The sequence below is a fragment of the Papio anubis genome, unplaced genomic scaffold (assembly GCF_008728515.1).
Source record: "Papio anubis isolate 15944 unplaced genomic scaffold, Panubis1.0 scaffold74, whole genome shotgun sequence".
NCBI lineage: Eukaryota > Metazoa > Chordata > Mammalia > Primates > Cercopithecidae > Papio > Papio anubis.
The window spans coordinates 52940-70925 of NW_022167625.1; the positions used below are offsets into that span (position 1 = coordinate 52940).

Below are 17986 nucleotides of genomic sequence, written 5' to 3' on the forward strand. Positions count from 1 at the left end.
AATTCAGAAATACCTTAAAAGGAAAAATGTTACCCCTCATCACTGTATTGCAACTATTTTCTTGTCAATAAGTATTTTTTTCAGATTTTGGTCAATTTGTATAATATCTGTGTTGTTTATCTTCTGTGTGTAATTTCCTTTTTCTGCTTACCTTGGTCTTATGGCTGAAGCTTTGGAAAGTTTATTATTCCTGTCATATTTCTGTGTTTGTACAGCCATTGTCTTTAGCAGAAAGGAGTCATTGATGCTAAAAGATGACTCTTGCCTTTGTCAGTGCCAGCCACGACCTTTTACTAAGAGTCTGGATATGTTAACAATAAAACTACAGAGCTTGAGTTTAAAACCTAGCCAGATTCTTGTTATTCTATAGCATTCTTTGAGCCCCTTGTCATGTCCAATATCAGTGGTATATACTACTCTTTAGCTGGTGATTCCATCACCTAATTAATTACCATTTTATTTCATTAATCTTTGCTTTTTCTTTGTTTTATAGAAGTCACTTGATGAAAATTGAATATATAGTTTCACATAATTTTGTGTGTGTCTTAAATTTTGCTTGAGATGTTCTCTGTAACTGGCACCCATTTTTCCTCCCTCTCTATATTTTTACAAATGTATTTAAAATACATGCAAAACTGGGCATGGTGGTTCACACCTGTGATCCCAGCACTTTAGGAGGCCAAGGCAGGAGGATTGCTGGAGGCCAGGAGTTCAAGACCAACCTAGGCAACATAGTGTAAGACTCTGTCTCTACAAAATAAAAAATAATAATAATAATTAGCTGAGCATTGTGGCATGTTCCTATAGTCCTAGCACTAGGGAACCTGAGGCGGGAGGATCACTTGAGCCCAGGATTTTGTGGTTGCAGTGAGCTATCATCATGCCACTGCAATGCAGCCTGGATGACAGAACAAGAACCCTGCCTCTAAATGAGATAAAAATTAAAATACACATAAGCCTCATATTTATTAATCATTTGATATAAGAAAATATAAAGTCATAAAAAGACTAAGTTATGGTTTGATTATTTTCATTAGGACAACATTCATCAAAATCACTTTCCATTATATGTTCAATAAAAGTGATTTTTTAAAATACAACTTTTCATAAAATTTTTTGCAGTTCCATTTATTAGTGGATTTTGTAGGTTTATGGTCGCCTTTTTCTTGGATTGACTCTTAGAGGAATACTTGCTGCTATTCTACAGTGTTGGTTGCAAAGAAAATGCTTGGAAGATTGCTCAGTGGTATCTAATGATACTGGAGAGATGGTAACAGTGTTTTTTGTTGTTGTTGTTTTTGTTTTTGTTTTTGTTTTTTGAGATGGAATCTTGCTCTGTTGCCCAGGCTGGAGTGCAATGGTGCGATCTCGGCTCACTGCAACCTCCGCCTCCCAGGTTCAAGTGATTCTCCTGCCTCAGCCTCTCAAGTAGCTGGGACTATAGTCGCCCGCCACCACGCCTGGCTAATTTTTTGTATTTTTAGTAGAGACGAAGTTTCACCGTGTTAGCCAGGATGGTCTCGATCTCCTGACCTCGTGATCCGCCTGCCTCAGCTTCCCAAAGTGTTGGGATTACAGGCGGAAGCCACTGCTCCCAGCCAGTAACAGTGTTTTTTACACCACATTCCCCAGACTCGTAGAATATCTCTCAAATTTGGAACTTTAATACGAGCTCCACAGGAATGAACAAAACACTGTTCACATAATCTCTGTGTTTTCAAAGCCTCTGGTTCACTTGAAATTGTGCCTGCAATGTTGTCTATACTAGATACTCATCTTTTGTATTAACTCTTTTAAAAAAGTTATTAAAATATGCATTAATCATTTGATACAAGAAGTACAGATTCATAAAAATAATAGGGTCCTAATAACTAAGTTAGTAATTAGTACATTCTACTTTGGAAGCTGACCCATCTCCCTTCCCTGCTTTTTGTTACCCATCCTTTCAATTTGGTAATTCTGTCACTATAAAAGAGCCATGGTAATCATTGCAAATTAGTGGAGAATGTGTGGCATTTAATTTATTACATACCACATTCTCACCTAAATTACAGGGAAATTACAGAGGGACTTCCAGGAATATCTTGAAAGAAAGATAATTTCTAAACTTAGCAGAATGTTATCGTTGTAATATCCAGGCTGTTCTCATGAAAGAATGAAAGAAAGAAGTCAACTATTTCTGTGTTGATGAATTTCATCATAGAATGAAACTCAGAAGGGGTTAGAGAAGTGTACTCTGCTAGCAGTCAAAGATGAAAAAGACTGGAGTCTTCAAAACAGAAGAGGTAGAAATGACTGAATTGAGAGATATCCAAGTCTTCCAGCTTTTTCTGGGGACTGATTGGGAGGTGAAAATAATGGAACCCAAGTATCCGAAGATGCATTAAGGGTGCACAATGAATTGTTTTGTTGGTTATGGCAACTCATTATTTCTCACTGTGAATTTTCTTTTGCCACCTTCATAAGAGTGGAACTGTTTATTTGAAATCAAATTGTGTGTTATTTTAGAAGAGATGGAACTGTTACCACAAAAGTGTCATTTTGATTTTATATAACTAATGTTGATTTGATATGGTTGATATAGTTAGATTCAGTTTGATGTCATCAGTTAAGAATATCTGATCAGTGATCAGAAAGAAACCAACTTTATTAAATCATATGATTGTCTTGCTTCATTTTCTAGGGCTTAACTATGAGGAATGAATTATTCATGTTTTCATGTAGGCAATACTAAACCAGACAAAGTTTGGGAGTTCATCTACTTCTAGAAGTAGCAGTGCAGGGCATGGGGCGAGATGGAGAGACTATGACCCATCCTAAAGTCTGCAAAGAAATATTTTAATTCTGAATTTCTATAATTTACATAGGGTATTGCTTGAGGATTGATGGAACAATGATGAAGATACTTTGAAGTAACTTATATTTTACAGGTTTCTGAGGCAAGGATTGGTACTTAGCTGTTCCATGAAAACGCAAATACCACTTGCTGAATTGTACTCTGCTGTCCCATACCAAAAAAAATCCACAAAAGTATGTTTTCAGATATATCTTTTATTCTCTTCTCTTTTTAGGTATGGATGAAAGAGGAGGTACAACATCTTGGGGAACAAGTGGTCAACCAAGTCCTTCCTATGATTCATCTAGAGTAAGTTTGCTGATCAACCCTTGATTAAAACTGTAATTTGGCAGACTAAGTAATTTCTTTCATATATTCTCTGTTTCTTATGAGAAATGAAAATTAATTTCTTTTCATGGAAATATAGAATACCCAGTACCTTTTTGGTACATTTAGTTCTTTTTATAAGCTGTCAAACTTTGGAGATTTATTTTATTTCCTACAGTTAAATATTCTTGGTGTTATTTGTACACCTGAACTGTCTACAGTACTCTGTACTAAAGAGCTTGGAATGCCTAAGTGCTCTCCATATGTATTTAGCCATTTTTCTATATGTTTGGTTTATTTGCTTTGCGAGATGGCAGTGGCTTTCAACGTACCAGCTTCCAGCCTCTCTCCCTCATCCTTGCTTCAACAGTCATCAGCCCTTTGCATCAGGAACTCAGTAGCCCTGCCTTTTGGAAGCATATCAAAACAGACATTACGGATGACATTTCTTGGTTAACAATTAAGAGGAAATAGGACAAAGCCATCTTTCTACACACTAAGGTCACAAGGTTAGAGCCCTTTCCAACAAAAAACAAAAAGAAAAAACCCCAAAACTTTATAAAATGAGACCAGGAAATGGAAAATTAGATCAAAGAATTGGAATAAAATTAAGCACTCTGCTCCCAGACTTTCTCTGGTAAACTGACGGGGTTAAGAGAGACTTTTCCAGGCTGGGCACAGTGGTTCATGCCTGTAATCCCAGCACTTTGGGAGGTTGAGGCAGGTGGATCACTTGAAGTCAGAAGTTCGAGACCAGCCTAGCCAACATGGTGAAACCCTGTCTGTGCTAAAAGTACAAAAATTAGCCAAGGCGTGGGGGTGGGCACCTGTAGTCCCAGCTACTTGGGAGGCTGAGGCAGGAGAATCACTGAACCTGGGAGGCAGAGTTGCAGTGAGCCAAGATCATGCCCCTGGACTCAAGCCTGGGCCACAGAGTGAGACTCCATCTCAAAAAAAAAAAAAGAAAAGAAAAGAAAAGAGAAAGAGAGAGAGAGACTTCCAAAAGGCCATACTTTAAGTGAATGAATTTCTCATTTCTCTCAGAATTAACCAAGAGAAGAAAGAGACAAGCTTAAGATTTATGGGTAGTTAACCCTAGAAGCAAATTGCGTTAATGGGAGGAAAACTGAGTAAGTGATTGAAATGCATAGTCTCAGTATGGATTACACAAGTTTGCTTTGAAAAATGCTGAGTTAAAATACCTTTTAAAATACGGGGTTTTACTGTTGTATTTGGCTGTAGCCTATGTATAACTTATCTTAAATCCTTTGGAAAGAACTGGGATAGTCATATGGAATCCAAAAAGATGCATAAAGAGGCTGTTAAAGGTGGGTTTTTGTGTTTCACTTTTGGGAATCAGAGGCTGAGAAAGCTACATTGTAGTGTAAAGAGCCGTATGCTGAGTATGTCAGGACTTGAATTTTACTATCAACTGTGTTGTGAATCAGCCATTTAATCTTGGACACATTATTTTTGTCTTAGCCATTTAATCTTGGACGCATTGTTTTTGTCTTGAGGCTACTTAAACTGGTTGATGTCCAAATTTCCTTCCACTCTTAAACGTTTCTGATTCTTTGAGTATTATTATGAACATGTGAGATAGGATCCAGTTTAGATTTTGAAGGTAGGAGTTTAGTGGGAAACCCACAATACTACTAATTAATATTGGATTATTTTTTTCAGAGGCTTGAGTTACTTTGTAATAACATGTTATTTCTTAGAATGTATTAAATGGTGGCTGGGTGCCTTATATTTATCTCTCTTTCAGGCTTTCTTCACTGTTCCCCACTCCCCCACTGCCCCCCTTGAGTGCTGCATAGGATTTTAGGAGAAAAAAACATACTAATGTATCCAAACACTTAAGTAATTTATGATCTTCAAATTAAGTTTACCTTCAGACATGAAATCCAAAGCAAATCTTTCTTTTCTTTTTGCTATTTATAGGTTAAACTGAAATGCTGTATTTTACTTAGTTTATTTTTAGTATGTATTATGTACAGTGAAAAGTTAAATTGATTATGTAGTAAGCTAGTTTTCATAGAACCGTAGAACCGCATATGTATTTCTGACTGTCTATTGAGAGATCAGATAGAGTGAAGATTTAATGCTACCCTTCTTTATTTTTGTTGCCATTGAAATCCACTCTTTCACTAATTTTTCTCCTTCTATCCTAGTCATCGTCTAAATCTAAAAGGTTTGGTGAGATAGTTAAGAGATTTTTGGTATCATTTTCAAACAGAAATCTGGATCCAATTTCCAGCTGTTATTCCCTTTAACTCTTCTTGCCAAGGAGAACTTTATGGTTGTCTTTGAAGCCTCCCTCAGTACTACTTTATAGGGAAATTATCAGCTTTTGGGGTTTCATCTTTTAATACCATTCACCATCTTGACCATTTTTTTTCATAATCATAAGCGTAAATGGGTATAATTGTGTTAATAAGAATCTCAACTAAAGTACTTCATTCTCCTATTTTAGTATATTGAATTTCTTAAATTCTTATTTAAGTACATTGAGGTTCTTAAATTCAAAAATAAATATTAATGTTGGCTAAAGACTAGTTTTGACTTGTTAAAAATTTGTCAACTAAAACAGTGAAATTGCAGATACTTCAGTAGAAATCACGTAAATGAAATTTATTTAGACTTTATCATATTATGTAAATATTACATTTCTGTCAGCAAATTGCATTATTTAAAAATAATTTGATTTTCAGTAACATCACTAAATGGAAATTTTTTATTATACTTTTTATGACATTTAAAAATGCTTAGTAGGCCAAAAAAAGGGTATTAGATACTGCAAATTTAGTAATTTGTTGGAGATACAATATACATGCTTTAAACTTACATGAATTGAACTGTCTGAGCTGCCATTCTATCCCTCTCCCATTCCCATGCTAAACTATAAGGGAGAAACAATACTTTCTTTACAATAATATGAAACCGTATTTGGCAAATGAACCCTATTAATATTGTATAATTATATGTTACTGTATGGGAGTAGCTACACAAAGTCATGTTGATTGAACTTATTCTTTATTTAATAGCTTTTCAAGGGAAATGTTTGCTATGTACGCTAGTTGCCTTAGAGGGTCCTGACTTTAATTGTAAGATATCGTGCTACTATAGTAGCCTTGGTGCGTAAATGAGCTCCACCTGAGTCACGTAGTTAAGTGGTCACAAACTTCTCATCTCCGTGTTAGGCTTATACCCATTCTTTCAGAATTAGGAAAAGTCACTCTAGCACAGCTGCAGTCTGTGTCTGCCCCTGCTTTTACCAAATCCACCTGAAAAGTAGCCTTGCAGTGTAGAGGTGGTTAAGTTTCTGGTTATCAGAAGTGCCTACAGCAGTCCATTCAGTGAAGAGATTTCACTAGGTTGACATAAAAATAGACATTGTGCCTAAGAGTGGTTATAGAAGAAATGGTAGGCATGGTCAGCATTCTTAGGCAATGTGGATTTCACATTTCCTAAGCATGTCTCAGCATGTTTGAGACACCCAGAGGGAAGGAACACAACATTTGTGGTTTGTAAGCTGCAGACCTCTCGACTTTTGTTAGAGTCCTGGTTTCTGCAGTCTTCACCTGCTGCCCACCTGTACAGAGAGCATAGACACACACATGAACATATAGATAGAATCATGTTGTGAATAGCACTTCCAGTTTTAGAAATTTGTGAATGTGGTGATAAAGGTAAAGCACCTGAGACTGAAAGGAGTGATTAAAATCTCAGGTAGTTTAGACATGGGCAAGAGATTTAGTTAATGAGTTTGTTCCCTCTCTCCCTTGTTTTTTATTCTTTATTGCATAGAAATGTTGGTGTACTAGGCATAAAGACCAGAGAATATTGTGGTTGTTCTTGTTCACTAAAGTGTTAATGACTTATTCTAGTTTCAGATTTTTTTTTTTTTTTTTTTTGTCTTCGGAAGGCTGCGCTTAAGAGCACAGACTGTGAAATCATACTGCTTGGGTATAAATCATAACTCTGCCACTTACTACCTGTGAGATTCTGGACAAGTTATTTAAATCTAGTGTACTTCAGTTTATTCATCTGTGAAATGGGGATAATGATATCTGTTTCATGAGGTTGTTGAGGATTAAATAAGGCAATATATGGAAATTGCATAGATCAATGTCTGATATGTGATGAGTGCTATATAAGTGTTAGCCTTAAACCCATGTATCTCAGAATTCACTAGATCTGTATTTAACAATTACATGAATTTAAACACATGGATACATTTGCAAATATGCTGTATTCTAAGTGTCATATGTGAGAATTATTTGCCAACTCAGTCATGCTTAATTTAACTACTTTTATTTCTTTTAAATGTATGAAGGACATAAATAAAATCAATTTCCCTTCTTCTTCAACTGTTCATTTCTTTCTTGGGAAAGCAACAGTCTCTTCCTGCCAAACTTGGATATAAAAGTTACCAGTCTTTCTAGTATAACACCTTATACGTAATGGGTGCTCTATACATGTTTGCTGAATATAATCAAATCGGGCAACAATCATTAGATTTACTAGATTAATTAAGCTGGGAGGTTGAGGAAGGAAAGAATCAACGTTGATTTAAGATGAAGCTTGAAGTAGGTGGTGGTGGTATTAATGGTAATAAGTGATTTGGAAACGTACTGTGTGACCATGGGAAAGTTACTTCTATGTGTCTTAGTTTTCTGGTCTCTAAAATTATGATAATTTTACACGTATTTTGTAGGGTTTTGGTGAAGATGAAATGTAATAATAGGTGTGAAGTATTTCATTTATTGATATAATAAGTGAAAACTGCTATTACTATTATTTATAATAATTTGAAGTACATTTTCATAGTTATATTTCTTGATGTACAAATTCTGTTTCTAGAATGTCTAGTTATTTGAGTTTGTGGTAATGTCAAGAGGCCAGGTCATCTTGGTTTCTCTGCCTTTTTAACTGTGTTAGCCAACCTATGCCAAGCTCTGGAGTATTAAAGTACCATTGAGTTTTGCATCCTGGGGTAGGAGTGGGAGAGAGAGAAGTATATTGATGCTCTTTTCTAAGATATAGAGTTGGTCAGTCCTTAATTTAAAAGGTAGAATTGACTTCATTGATAGGAAACTGCTGATAGGAATTAGATTTATAGGAATCATCAGTGATCAAGAGTTGGCATTTTAATCATGAACATTTTTCAGCCTATATATAATCTTATAGTAGTTATTTTTTTAAAAAAGAAGCTACATTAAATTGAGTAGAGCTTGGGTGCTTTTTAAAAAAATAAATTGCTAAATATCCACCATGGTTTTCTCTTCTATCTGTATTATGGCTTGCAGAATGAAAGTCATTTATCTTTTTGCTCTTTCTTCCGTCTGTGTTTTACAGTATCATAGAATTTTCAAAACTGAAAGATGCATTGGTTATATATATTCTGTCTCTTTATTTCATACATGAGGAAACTGAAACGACAAGTTTGAGATTTGACCAAGTGTAGATTTGTGCTGTATGTAGAGATTTGGCTAGGCCGTGTGACTAGTTAATGACAGCCTCTGGCATGACAGAACTCAGATATTCTGAATCTTATGCTAGTGCTTTTTAACCCCTTTACTTTAGTACTTCCCAACTCAAAGAACTATACATTTTCTGCCATATCCTGAAGGAATGGGACAAGAGAGAAGAGAAAGGTGAAAAGAGAAGAGGGTCTGCAGCTGATAAAAGAGGACATGGGACATAATATGATAGAACAGTTTACCTAGCAAGTATAGTGTATTGTGGGGTAGAATGGCATAGAATTTAAGAGCTTGAGCATTAAAATCAAGCTGTTTTGGGTTCTATTTCTGGCACTTCTACCTCCTCACTCTGTGACTCTGGGCAAGTTATTTGTTTTTACCTTTATCTTTTTTTCTTTTTTCATTGATTTAAAGGGGATGGGTACTAATAATAACTACCTCACTAAAGTTTGGGGCTTATACCTGTTAGTAGAAAATGGAAAACCAGTGTGTGATAATGATTTAGCTTTAAAATACTTGATTTAGCTGCTGTATATGATTCAGCACAAGATGATATCAGAGATTTTTTTTTTTATTATTAAGAGATAATAGTAGGTATGTTCTGAGGCTTTTTGTTTTAATAGATGCTATGACTTCCGATACCTATAGCAATGAAGGGATAAGAGGATTCCGTTCATTTAAAAAGCATCAGCAGTGGTCATTTAACAGATGTCAAAAACACAAACAGACAGCAACCTCATAGACCCAACTAGGTTGAAAATGAAAATACATGGATACAAGGATTTAAGTATTTCTCCAGTCTTCTAAAGTTCATAGGCAAAGCCATAGATTGGGGACTTGGGATAAGGGAAACAAAATTAAATAAAAACTCAATGAAAGTAAACATAAGCTTTCAGATTTTATGGAAACTAAAATCAGCCTATAAGATTATCTGGATGAGATTAATGTCATTTCTCTTGCAAATCCTGGACCATTCCTGCCAGATATGGCTAAAGGGAACTTTAATTTTGTTTAGTACTCTCTCCATTCTTAACAGGAGTTCAGTATTTTTTCGTTAATGTGGACGAGCTTGGCTAAGAACCTCTCTATAGTTTGTAGGTAGTGAGTTAGAAATAGGATAATAGAACCTTGGTTTTTCTAATGTGCTATCTATACAAAAAACAGAAGGCATTCTGACCTCAGCAGGGTCATACTGCCTGGAGGTGTAGAAGGAACTGGTGGGTAGTTCATTTACATTTGACAGCAGATGCCTTAAGAGTGTGTCTGTGGGCAGAGGCAACTTGTAGTTTCCTTCCTCCAGCAGAGCCCAGTGGCATAAGAACAGTATAGGTGGCCTGCTTTTCGGGAGGTTGGACTTAACCATGATCCCCCAATTTTAAGATGCTGAGATTTGTAAATGCATTCAGTTTCTTAAATGTTAAAGGTGAATAAATGTGTATCTTATAGTTCAGGAAATATGCTTAGACATATAAGTCATATTTGCCTAAAGAGTTACTTTTTAGGCTGGGCATGGTAGCTCAACGCCTGTAAACCCAGCACATTGGGAGGCTAAAATGGGAGGATTGCTTGAGCCCAAGAGTTTGAGACTGGCCTGGACAACAAAATGAGAGCACCCTCTCTACAAAAAATAGAGAAAAAAAAAATAGCCAGGCCTGGTGGTGTGCAGCTGTGGTCCCAGCTACTCAGGAGGCTGAAGTGAGAGGATTGCTTGAACCCAGGGATCGAGGCTGTAGTGAAGAAAAAAAAAAAGTTGCTGGCTCACAGCTGTAATCCCAGCAATTTGGGAAGCTGAGGCAGGTGGATCGCTTGAGTCCAGGAGTTCAACACCAGCCTCTGAAACATGGCGAAACACCGTCTCTTAAAAAAAAGAAAAAAAAAGAAAAAATTCAGCCAGTTGTGGTGTTGGCTGTAGTCCCAATTACTCGTGAGGTTGAGGCAGGAGAATCTCTAGAGCTGGGGAGGCAGAGGTTGCAGTGAGCCAAGATTGCACCACTACACTGTAGCCCTGGTGGCAGAGTGAAACCTGATCTCAAAAAAAAAAAAAAAAAAAAACCAGAAAACTTTTTAACTCTTTTAAGACAGAAGTGGAGACGCTATAATTAGACAGCAAATAGTTAATTACCAAAATAATTTTATTGGCTACTATGAGATTCCAGAGGAGGGAGAGATTACTTTGGATGGTCAAGAAAGACTTAATAGAGGAGGAAGTGTTTGAGTAGACTCTTAAAGGATAGATAGCATTTGAATAGGGCTGGAAGAAAGTCTGGAAATGTGGAATGATGGAGACAGTACAGTGGTCTCATTACAAAATTCGGTAGATAATAAATCAGCTTTTGTGGGAAAATAGTATGAGATGAGGCTGGATAACATTTCTGTAAAAAAAATGTTATCTATTCTTTGGGAGCCAATTAAAAATAGATTTTATACACAAAATGTTTTATAAATATTAACTTACTGTGGTATGAAGAATGGATCCAAGGTGAAAGAGTGGCAAAAAATAGGATGATCTGAAAAGATGGTACATAGACCCACTCATAATGAAATAAGACTTGGATTCGGAGGATAGGAGCCAGATTGCAAAGTTATATAAGAAATTTCACAAAGGGGAAAACACAAAACTGGTACAACTAGGTGACTGGGAAAGATATAAAATAATGTAGACTCACTTCACCCACAAAATGATAACTCCTGAATTAAACTTGATGTGTTTTTTATTTAGGCTTTGTCAAGTTAGCTATGATTGTATTAAACCAGATTGCTTGATTTTGATAAATAGTTTTCCTTATATTAATACCTGGGAAAATCGAGTTGTATGAATAAAGAAATATAAAATAGCTTTTACTCAGTTGTCCCTTTTGTCAGCATTGATGGGTAAAAGATTAGTGTTACTTTTTCTTCTCTAGTATAGATATTTTCTCAAAATTGTGTGTTTGCTATTTTTATTTTTGAAGGGAAAAAAGTATACGTTTTATAGCTACTAGGAGATCAAATACAGTAATTAGAAAGGACACACAAATTTTGAAATAGTATTTTATGCCTCTTGATCTCAGGTACAATACACGAGATGAAGCAGTTAAATAGCAAAGCAAGACAGAAGGGTCAGAGAATTAAAGTAAGTGTTTTCTATATATTGCATCTATGTTCCCATTAATCTCTGTTTTGTTATATAACTGCTCCTTCTGAATGCTCTGAATATGAAGAAAACTTTGAGTAAGAAAATGGGTGTGTTTTAAAGTTAGATTTAAATAAAACCATAAGAGTAAAATGTTTTTACTCTTAGTTCTGTTTGAAACAGCACCTGCCTATAAATTATAACATTAATGTTTTTGGATAAGAAAAAATTGGGTTGTGATGATGTAAGCACCTTTAAATCTCTTGCCAGCAGATATTTAAAGTGAAAGAAAGCACCTACTGATCAGATTGTCCATGTTTCCATTTTAAGACAATTAAAGCTTCATGTTTTTTTCAGACTAGCCTTTCTTCCTGGGGACAATACTTACTGGGGGGCTTTGCTGTAGATCTTTTTGGAAATAACCTTCATGTCAATTTCTCACCTTACTGTAATTAACTTTGTAGGCCCATGAAATAACATCTTGATCAGGACTGATCTAATCTCTGTAGTTTTCTTTTTTAATCTTCTAACTAATTGTTCAGATTTTAAAGTTAATAAGTAAAAATCAAAGCATATTAATCTTTGAATCTTTATGTCCCTTTTTGTAATTGTTGAGGTCTTTCTTGACAGCCTGTTTAATATTTTTTCCCTAAGTTTAGAGATTGCTTATTCGTGGGAATAAAAAGTAGGATAAATTCTGGCTGAACGTGTTTTTTTGAACCCACTTGGGTTTTTAAATTAATAACAATGAAATCGTAACCAGCACTTGTCACAATTTAGCTTACACACTTTCACGTTACCTGCTTTGATCTTCACACCAGCTCACCAAGAAGCCATTTTTAAAATCCTCTCCATTTTAGAGGTGACAGAATTGAAGCTTAGAAAAGGTAGATAACTTACCAGATATTAAATACTTAGGACTTTATCCAGGCTGTCTCTAAATTACTGTCCCTTTTTACTATGTTGCATTTGCCAAATTATAAGAGACCCCAGAACGGTTATTTCTACTTGTGCAGGACTTTAAGGACAGAGTCTCTAGAAGTTTTAAGATAACAGTACTGCCGTCTTACTTCTTATAAAAACAGTATTTACATTTTATACATTTAAAAAAATGAGCTATAGGATGAATCAGACATGTTTGCTTCTAGTTTTTACCACTCTATTTTACCTTGGACGAGAGAGTTAATTTCTGAGCCTCAGATTTCTCATCTCCAAAGAGATTTTTCTCATAGGAAGTGTGCAAGAATTAATAGAGGAAGTTTTATACAGTATTTAGCTCATATGGAAATCTATACATTGTACTTCTTTTTACACTCCCATGAGAAATTTCATGCCCATTTTGATTTAAAAAATAAAAAAGATGTTAGGAATTTTTCAAATCTTGGATGGTCATTGGAGAGGCAGCTGTTTTGAATTACTGGAGTATGTCCTGAAAAGATGATGAACTATTGGAGTTTTTAAATACCCAGCAAGAAGTTTGTTTGTTTGAGACAGGGTCTTGCTCTGTCGCCCAGGCTGGAAATGCAGTGGCACAGTCATGGCTTACTGCAGCTTTGACCTCCCAGGCTCAAGTGTCTCTCCCACCTTAGCCTCCTGAATAGTTGGGATTAGAGAGGTGTAGCACCACACTTGAACTTTTGGAAAGTTCTGTATTGCACATCTTGGGATTTGGAGATTATTGGGGAAAAGAAATAGGGCAACCCACATTCTTATGAATGTAAATTTATGCAAATCTATATTCTTATAACAGATTGCAGATTAATACAGTCTAGGAAAGGAAGAGGTTTCAGTTCCTCAAATCTGTTTAAAGGGATATGCATCTCTAAGGCATTTAAGAGACCTAAATTAGCTTATGTAGGCCAAAGGATTGGTGTCATCAATAATTGTTAGATTTTTGTGTCATGTATTTTTGTTGTCATATACTTAAACACTTTTATTCTGAGAACAAGCTTGAAATGTTTCCCTTCAACATATTGAACTGATATTTTAACCTTCTTCTTATAAAATGAAATAATTACTTAAATGTCATTTTACATCGTAATCAGTTTGTTGCTTTGTGCGTGGAGCAGAGTATATTCTGGTGTTTAGGTCTGGAAATTATTTTGTGATTAAGCAATTAAGTGCCAGCTGTTCTGAACCAAATATCTTCTCCATGTTGGTAATACTGTTGCATCTTATTGAGTTGACTTTTCTGAGTTTTTGCTGTCTGCATATTACTCTTGATTTTCCACTAATTTTGCCTTACTTCCTTATATTATTTTTCCTCAGTATCTTTCTTTCCTACTTCGAGTTTTGTAGTCTCTTGGAATTCTGTACGCACATCTTTATGTTGTTAACATGGAAATCCTTTTTTTCCAACTCCTTTCATTCATGAAGCTTTTACTGAGATTTCACTGTTTTCTTGTCACTGAAATTAGTTGTGCAAAACAAAAATCATCAGTTTATATTTCATAAAGGGAGTCCTCATTCTTATGGGAAAAACAGAGATTATTGTACAGTAGAATGATAAAAGCTGTGATAAGGATGGCCTAGGGGAGCGTAAAAGTCCAGAAATAGAAGGAATATTTGCTTATGAAACCTCCAGGGCATATTGTATACAAAGTGAAAATGATAATCTGTTTTGTAACACAAGGAACAGAGAATTTAAGCCTGAGTTCTCTCATTAGACAAATGAACTTGGTCAAATGGGTCACTTTTTCTGGATATGACATGAGGTTTCTGCCTTTCTTTCTTTTTTCTTTTTTTCTTTTTTAAATTTGAGACAGGGTCTTGCTCTGTTGCCCAGGCTAGAGAGTACAGTGACACGATCATGGCCTGTTGCAGCCTTGACCCCCTGGGCTCAAGTGATCCTCTGCCTCAGTCTCCCAAGTAGCTGGGACTGCAGGCCTGTGCCACCATGTCTGGCTAATTTTTTGTAGAGACAGGGTCTCACTTATGTTGCCCATGCTGTTATCAAACTCCTGAGCTCAAGTGATCCTCCTGCCTTGGCCTCCTGAAGTGCTGAGATTATAGGCATGAGCCACTGTGTTCGGATGGGCATCAGATTTCTAATGTGTAAAACAAAAATTTTGAATAAGATCATAATTTCTCAAACTGTCCTTAATGGCATATTAACAAGCAGTGTACAAATACAGAGCTTCGTAGTCTAAAACATTTATGTATTAGTTAAATGGGCTTTTTGTGGTATTAGGTTTCTTCGTTTTTAATAGGTGGTAGTAAATGATAATCTTTACGAAAGGAGAAGAATAAACTTCTTCCTACATTTTTTTCCATCATAGAATGCCCTCGATATTACTTAAGAAATGTAGTTTGACTGCTAGTAGCAGTCTCAAGAAATAGCAAGTTAGGCAGTGTAAACATTTAGCTCTTAACTTAGATCTATGATCCTTTGTGAGTTTGTTTCTGTATAAGATGTCAAGTCAGGGTCAACGTTAATTTTTTTTTTTGTAAGGCTGTCCAGTTTGCCACCACCATTTGTTGAAAAGATTTTTCTTCCCTCCCATTGAGTTAACTTGTTATCTCTGTTAAAAGTCTGTTGACCATATATGTGAGGATCGATATCTGGGCTCTGTATTCTGTTTTACTGATTTATCTTCACACCAATACCGTAACTGTCTTGATTTCTATACCTTTAAAATAAATCTTGGTATCAGGTAGTATAAGTCTTCCACCTTGTTATTCTGTTTCAAAATTGTTTGAACTATTCTATGTTGTTTGCGTATACATTGGAGATTTTAAAACCAGTATGTCAGTTTCTACTAAGCTGTGTAGGATTTTGATTAGGATTACATTGATTCTGTAGATCAGTTGGAGGGGATCTTAACAGTGTGGAGGCTTTCAATTCATGCATATGATGTATCTCCATATTTAAATCTTTACTTTCCATATATATATATATATATATTTTTTTTTTTTTTTTTTTAACTTTTTCGCAAGGCTTTGCTCTGGCGCCCAGGCTGGAGTGCGGTGACATGATCTCTGTTAGTATTTTTAGATAGTTTTTAGTGAACAAGTCTTGCACATCTTCTGTTTAATCTATTAACTAAATGTTTCATAATTTTTGATCTGTTATAAGTATTTTAATTGCATTTTTTGGCTCATATCTAATATATAAGACAATGATTTTTGTATATTGACGATGCGTCCTGAAACCTTGCTAAACTCACTAGTTATGGTAGCTTTTTTGGACGTTCTGGAGGATTTTGTTTGAAGAATGTGTTGTCTGTCAGTTATGAGAATTTAACTTTTTCCTTTCTAATCCAGATTTTTTTTTTCCTTATGGAATTGGCTATAACTTCAAGTATGATGTTGAATAGATGTGGTTAAGAGTGGACTTTGTTCCTAATGTTAGGGATAGACAGTGTTTCGCCATTAAGCATGATAATTGCTATAGATTTTATTGATGTGATTTGTTAGATCGAGGAAGTTCCTTTGTCAATGTAATTTGTTGAGAGTATTTAAGAAAAATTGATGTTGAATTTTATAAAGGATTTTTTCTGCATCTGTTGAAATGGTCAGATGATTTTTCCTTTTTAATGTGTCACTATAGAAGTTATATTGATTAATATTTTAAAAATATTAAAGCAACGCTGCATTCCTGGGCTATCTAGTACTGGGTTAGTATGTATTGCCATTTTTAAATTGTTTGATTTAATTTGCTAAAATATTAAGAATTTTTACATTCAGGTAATATCGATCTGTAGTTTTGTTTGTTTTTTCTTTTTTTTTTTTTTGAGATGGAGTCCTGCTCTGTCACCCAGGCTGGAATGCAGGGGCGCGATCTCAGCTCACTGCAACCTCCGCCTCCCAGGTTCAAGTGATTCTCCTGCCTCAGCCTCCCGAGGAGCTGGGATTACAGGCACCCGCCACTACGTCTGCCTAATTTGTGTATTTTTTTAGTAGAGACAGGGTTTCACCATGTTGGCCAGGCTGGTCTCCAACTCCTGACCTGAAGTGATCTGCCCACCTCGGCTTCCCAAAGTGCTGGGATCGCAGACGTGAGCTACCATGCCTGGCGGATCTGTAGCTTTTTAAAAAAAACTTGTGTGTGTACTTTGTAAGAATTTGTTATCATGCTAATCCTGGCCTGAAAGAATTAGTTGAGAAGTATTACTTCTTCAAATTTATTGACAAGATTGTTAATAATATTTTCTTCTTTTTAATTTTTGTGTTAGTTACCTGTTGTTAACTAGATACCACAAACTTAAATAACACATTTATTGTCTCATCTGTGAGATGGGGGAAATATAGTATTATTCAATATATAAGTTATATGGGTTAAATTAACTGACAGAATGGCATGGATATTGTTAACAGTGCTGGCACGTTACTCAATAAAACTTAGTTGTGATTGACACTTTATTTTCCAGTTATCAATATGTTTCATTTTGCTTTAGGGTATTCTTTAGCAAATCTTAATGTGACTTCTGCCTGCCTAACAGTATTTATTCTGCTTTTGGTGCTCCCATTTGAAGCTGTGCTGGTGTATCAGCATCTTCTAAACTCTTCATACAAAACCCAGCAAGTTTAACTTGTAATTTGGCAGACTGGTTTGTACTTCATTTAAATTTTTACTGTTTATTATCATCCTGCCCCCTAGACTACTAGGGAGTCCAATTGTAGTAATCAAACCTTGGAAGCTGTAATGTGGTACATGCATGTCAGGCCCAGACCTCATGAAAAGGTTATTCAGTTTATTAAAATATTTTCAGATAATGTCTCTCTTTTCTTGTGACTGTAAGCTCCTTGAAGGCAAAGACTTTTAGTTATTCTTGCATCCTATCATCTGGCACAATGCCTAATATAGGCAATACTACACATATATACATAAGCATTGTCACTCTTCCATATACATATTTTAATTTCTTTAATTTCATTAATAAGTAGATTGACATATATGAAGAGATAGGTAAAAAAATAAGATGAGAAGTGAAGGAGAAAATGGGGGCTAAAAATCGAGAGAAGGTAAGACGAGAAGATGAAGTATCAAAAAACACACCTGGCATTTAGGATAGAGATTGACAGTATGCATTAAAAATATTAGAACTCAAAGCAGACAGGAAATTCATTTCAGTTATTGCTGCTGATGAAAACCTTCATATTTGATCACATAGATAATTCAGTTTGTGTCACAATTAGCTTTAATAGTCCTAGGAAGGGTATAAGAAAAGAAAGATAATACTGTGACCTGTTATGAAAGGAATGCTGGTCTTCTATGTAAGTATC

General features: G+C 35.4%; 1 protein-coding gene across 6 annotated transcripts in view; it reads left to right on the forward strand.

Moving 5' to 3' along the window:
• LOC101019996 (transcription factor 12) overlaps positions 1–17986 on the forward strand; it is a 254403-nt gene that overhangs the window by 24313 nt on the left and 212104 nt on the right. For 4 of the 6 annotated variants that reach the window (XM_031662545.1, XM_021941719.2, XM_031662548.1 and 1 more), the window contains exon 2: positions 3072–3145. In XM_031662545.1, the coding sequence (XP_031518405.1) occupies positions 3074–3145 (72 nt within the window). In that variant the 5' untranslated portion in view covers positions 3072–3073. Of the gene's footprint in view, positions 1–3067; positions 3146–11699; positions 11762–17986 lie in introns of those variants that run through there. The other 2 variants (XM_031662546.1, XM_031662549.1) reach the window with 1 other exon arrangement.